Source organism: Eschscholzia californica, unplaced genomic scaffold (genome assembly GCF_041429995.1).
Source record: "Eschscholzia californica isolate CP2 unplaced genomic scaffold, dmEscCali1.0.p SCAF_1, whole genome shotgun sequence".
NCBI classification, from domain to species: domain Eukaryota; kingdom Viridiplantae; phylum Streptophyta; class Magnoliopsida; order Ranunculales; family Papaveraceae; genus Eschscholzia; species Eschscholzia californica.
Genome location: NW_028238198.1, coordinates 32,349,716 through 32,354,223, shown reverse-complemented (window position 1 = coordinate 32,354,223; position 4,508 = coordinate 32,349,716). Strand labels below are relative to the sequence as shown.

The 4,508-nt window shown below is 36.4% G+C and overlaps 1 protein-coding gene across 1 annotated transcript; it reads right to left on the bottom strand.

The window, feature by feature from the left end:
- Window positions 1-771: 771 nt before the first annotated feature.
- LOC147566142 (cyclic dof factor 1-like) lies at window positions 772-3,521 on the bottom strand. The gene is made up of 2 exons (XM_086652625.1): window positions 3,071-3,521; window positions 772-2,377 (listed from the first exon to the last, which is right to left on the bottom strand). Exons 1-2 carry the CDS (start codon window positions 3,272-3,274, stop codon window positions 1,091-1,093), a joined length of 1,491 nt encoding a protein of 496 aa, XP_086508751.1. The 5' UTR covers window positions 3,275-3,521; the 3' UTR covers window positions 772-1,090.
- Between the last annotated feature and the right edge of the window lie 987 nt (window positions 3,522-4,508).

Here is a 4,508-nt window from a genome sequence, read left to right as displayed (position 1 = left end):
AGAAACCACAGGATTTGAACTAACTTCCGATGAGAGAGGCCTAAAACTCCTAAGAAAGGAAAAGTACAAAACCAATCAATAATGGTATCAAAACTAGGCCGACACTAATAAGCCTAACAGTGGCATGTGGTCCACTTCGCCCATAAAAGAACACAATTTTAGTTTCAAGAACACTACAAGTGAAGGGGCGTGTATGAATAGTCTTGTCCCGATAAAAAGATTGTGAACAAGAATATAGTAGCATGGCCACAGACTAATCAAATACATGTAGCAAGTATTAAATGATCAAAAAAGTAAAGGACTAAAGAGAGAACAAAAAAAGGAACCCAAGAAAAGAAGAAGAAGAGAACTTTATTCACAGCTTTTCAACATTTGATAACAGCTTTTTGAGTTTGGGACCATGGAGACAAGAAAATTTAAAATTCTTTGGCTTTTTATGGTAGAATTGAAGTTTATCTGCAAGATTTTTTTTTTCTGTTTTATGATTGAAATATTTCATGTTTATATCCACATTTATGTCTTTTTAGGTTGTTTCAATCAAAGCTGTAAATATTGATTTTTAGTACCTTGTCCCCATTAAAAGTTTAAAACCAAAGAAAAGCATTCTTGGATCTTCCCAAACTCTCAGACAAGATTGGGGGCAAAATCTAATTTCTGATATGTATTTTCTTTAGTTATTTTTCTCTCTTTTCCGTTTTATCGTCTCTATGCAGACAGAATTATCGCCCTTTGGCTAGTATAACGACTCCGAATCGAAATTCTCCAAGTAGATGAAGAAAGAACTTATTGATTTGATTGACAAATTTATTTTTAGTACATCTACAAATCTTTCATTCTTCCTAGCTGAAGCCTCACTTGATTCATATATTGATATGTACAAGAATTTAACTTGAGCAAACCATCTAATCTTTAAGGAGAATAACAAGAAAGAAACATCTAATTTGAGCTAATCTAAATAGAGTACTTGAAGCTCATTCTACTCTGATATCTTTTTCTTGACTGGGTTACTTGATTTGATTCCAATATTGTAGGCGATCCACCGAGACGGGAAGCTTCCCACTGCCCTATAAAACGATATCAACGAGATTCTTCAACAACTCAATTGTGAGCTCTCTTGGAAGTTGAGTGACCGAGACAAAGCTGCAGGGTTCGCTTGGAACGCGGGTGAAGCTTCAATTTTGTGTTTCTTTTCATCAACTTTCGATTGGAAAGCCTTAAAGAGACGTCCCCCACTGAGTGATTCATCAGGGTTGTTCTTAATCCCGAGTGTTTCCCATATTGAGCTTCTGGCAGCTTCACCCGGATCATCAATCCTCAGTGTCTTTGGAATCCAAAGGCAATGCTCCGAATTTTCCTCTGAAATTTTATGATCTTCTTTTGCTGGAGGATTTGGTCGAAGCATGTCACCTTCTCTCGAGTGTTTCCCGAGTGTTGGTGAAAAGGGACTAGGTGTTGGAGGACAAGAATTTGGTGAAGAGGATAATGGAGGTAGCCATGGAACGGTCCAACTTCCTGGAACAGGACAAGCCCAATAAGGATTGCTCGGATAAATCGGTATAGGAAAGGTAGAAGCACAAAAACCAGGTGGAGAAACTGTCGAGTTCCATGGATGATAAGCCCACGGAGGCCCGGGAAAACATTGCATTTGTGGAGTAAACCCATGACACGGAATCGCCGAATCTTGTATCCCAACTCTACTTCCTTCGGTAGTAGAACATCTACTTGAGTTCTCGTCTTCGTTTAACAACAAACCTCCATTAGAATCTATAACTTTATGTTCTTCTGTTCTATGAAGTCCATTTCTTGTGCAGTTTCTCATTGTTTGATCAGTAAGGCTTAAAACTGAAGCCATTGAATCACATAATGGACTATCTGATCCAAAAGTAAGAACAGTGCCATTTCGTTTGAACGATGGATGTTGGATACCATCAACAATATGGGCTTTAGTTGTTTGAAGAGCTTCAGAAACGGATAATTGTCGATAAAGTGAAGTCGAATTTTTGTTTTTCCTTCGCCCAGCTCCAACCGGAACATTTCTCATTGTTCCACCGGCTGTCCAATATCTTTGACAGTTCTTGCAGAAATGTCTAGGCTGGTTAACATTGTAATTGTTGTAGTAACAAAATTTTGTGTCCATGCTGTTACAACGAGGGCACGGAAGTATTTTGTCGGGTTTTTTCAGAGTCTTCTCTTGCGAGAGATCTGTTTCACTCCCTTCTTCTTTTCTCGAAGACCTTTTATCGACAGCTTCTTTCTCAATGGATGATGATTTAGGATTGTCAGTAACCCCCGAGGATATTGTAGTCGTAATTGTTAGTTCTTCAAGAATCGGAGGTGATTCTAATCCTCCATTGTTCTCTTTGGTTTCATACGAATCCTGAAATTATGTTAAGAAAAACTTAGATTAAAACATGAAAAATGAAACTAAACCCATGCAGATATCTAAGTTAAAAACTTAATTCTTCCTTAAAGTACTAAAAATCAATCGGACTTGAAATCGTCGAAAATTACTATCATTTTGTTGATAATACAAGTGAAAATCTTCATAGTAAAAGTCACTGTCAGATTGTAAATTCTATGACAGTGAATTAAAAGGTTCAAAACTGGAAATGAAACTTTTTTAGGCAAAAAAGGAAGTGGAGTTGTTTAGATCTCACACAGCTTTTAAAGGAGTATAAGAAAAAGAAATCAAACCCAAGTGAGTACAACTTTGCTTGAAGTACTAAAATTAAAGAAAAAGACTGCAACTTCTGTCATAAAAAGTTACTAAAAAACTTCCATGAAAACTTCTTGACCTAAACCTGTAACAGAGACTAAAAAAAAGAACAAAAAGGAAAAACAGAGAGCTAGTTAAGAACAGGACGAAAAGAATAGTTCATCAGAAAACAAATCAAGGAAAGATTTTTCATTTCTAAGATCGACCCACAACTTTTTTAAGTTAATCAAAATATGGGTTGTTCTTAAAATTTATAATCGTGGCTCTAATAGATAGATATATGCCAGACACAAAGAAACTCTGTTTTTTTTTTTTCACACACACACACACACACACTCTCTCCTCTCTATATACCTTATCATATGTTTGTTCTTCGCCATGGTTACTATTTAATTTCTTATCTTTCAAATTTGCTGAAGAAAGATCTGAATGTTGATTAATAGTAAGAATTCCAGTTTCGCCTTCGTTATTGGATAGAAGTACTGGATTCTTCTCGCACAAAGGAAGTTGAATCGTTTTCCCAAATAACTTAATCGCCGGATCTTTTGTTTCCGACATTATTGGCTCTCTCTCTCTCTCTTTACTTTCTCTCTCTAAAATTGGAGTTGGATTGGATGCAGTCTAGATTTTCTGTGGGGATTGAGTTGAGTGTTGAGATTGAAGAAGTTTTGTGTGTTGTGGTTTGGAGGTTGGTTTTGATTTTCTTTTTGGGGTTCAATGTTTTGATGAGGGGGGTGGTGGACGCCACGTCATCAATACGAGAATTCTTAGCCACAAATTTTTGTGGCTTTGCTATCTTTTACTCACTCCCATTGCCAAGAAAGTAGACGCACTTAATGTCCTACTCAGCTCCTTTCCCCTTTCAATTCCTCGCCGATTAATTTTAGTTTATACTCCACTTGTCAACACTTTTAGTCCAACTGGCGGCAGATAGATAGTGTTGACATAAACTCCAAAATTCTAAAGGTGATTCAATTCTTAAAATTAGTGGAACTCATAGTTATTTTGTACTCGGGTTATTAAAAAAGTATACATACGGAAGTTGGTTTGGCTTTAGGCCAATAGTTTAGTTGCGCTTTAAGCATCTTTGTTTCAATAAAGTTGTTATCTTGTGTATCACATCTTTGATGTATCTGTGCCATTGAAATGACTTTGTAAATCACTTTCAAATAAAAAATAAATACTTCGCACAAAAGTTGAGTTTACGACAGAAGTGTCAATAACCCTTTGGAGGAATGTCTTTAAAATGAAAATGTTTTCAGCATGATCAATAGGGAAGCAAGCTAGCGTATTAAGTGAAATCACATTTAGAGTGTTTGATAAGGAGTGGGAAATGAAAGGATGTCTTCAGAATTTCGTTTGATGAGGGGGGAGAAAAAAAAAGTCAAAATCTTTACATCTAAACTACGATTAAAGTGTTTGACAGGAATCATGAAAATTAGAAAAGAGTTTAGAAAGTAATGTACATATTGGACTTTTTAAATGTCCCCTCCGAAATCAGGGAGGAGTTTACGGTATGAAATGTGTTTTGGTCCCTTCAGAAATGTGTTTTGGTCCATTCAGATGGGTTTACGGTCCCTTCAGAATTCCGTCTTCGTGTCTTCTTCTATTTTTTATCTTCCCTAAATCTCATCATCCCCGACTCAAAATGGGAATGCCTTCCAAATAGAATTGGTGTTTTAGGGTAATGGATATTTGTGAGTCACAAGGAGATACATAGACTTGGAGAAAATCATGACAAATTTTTAAGGTTCCATCAGTGAGGATAGAGATGTGCGAGATAGAGAAAATC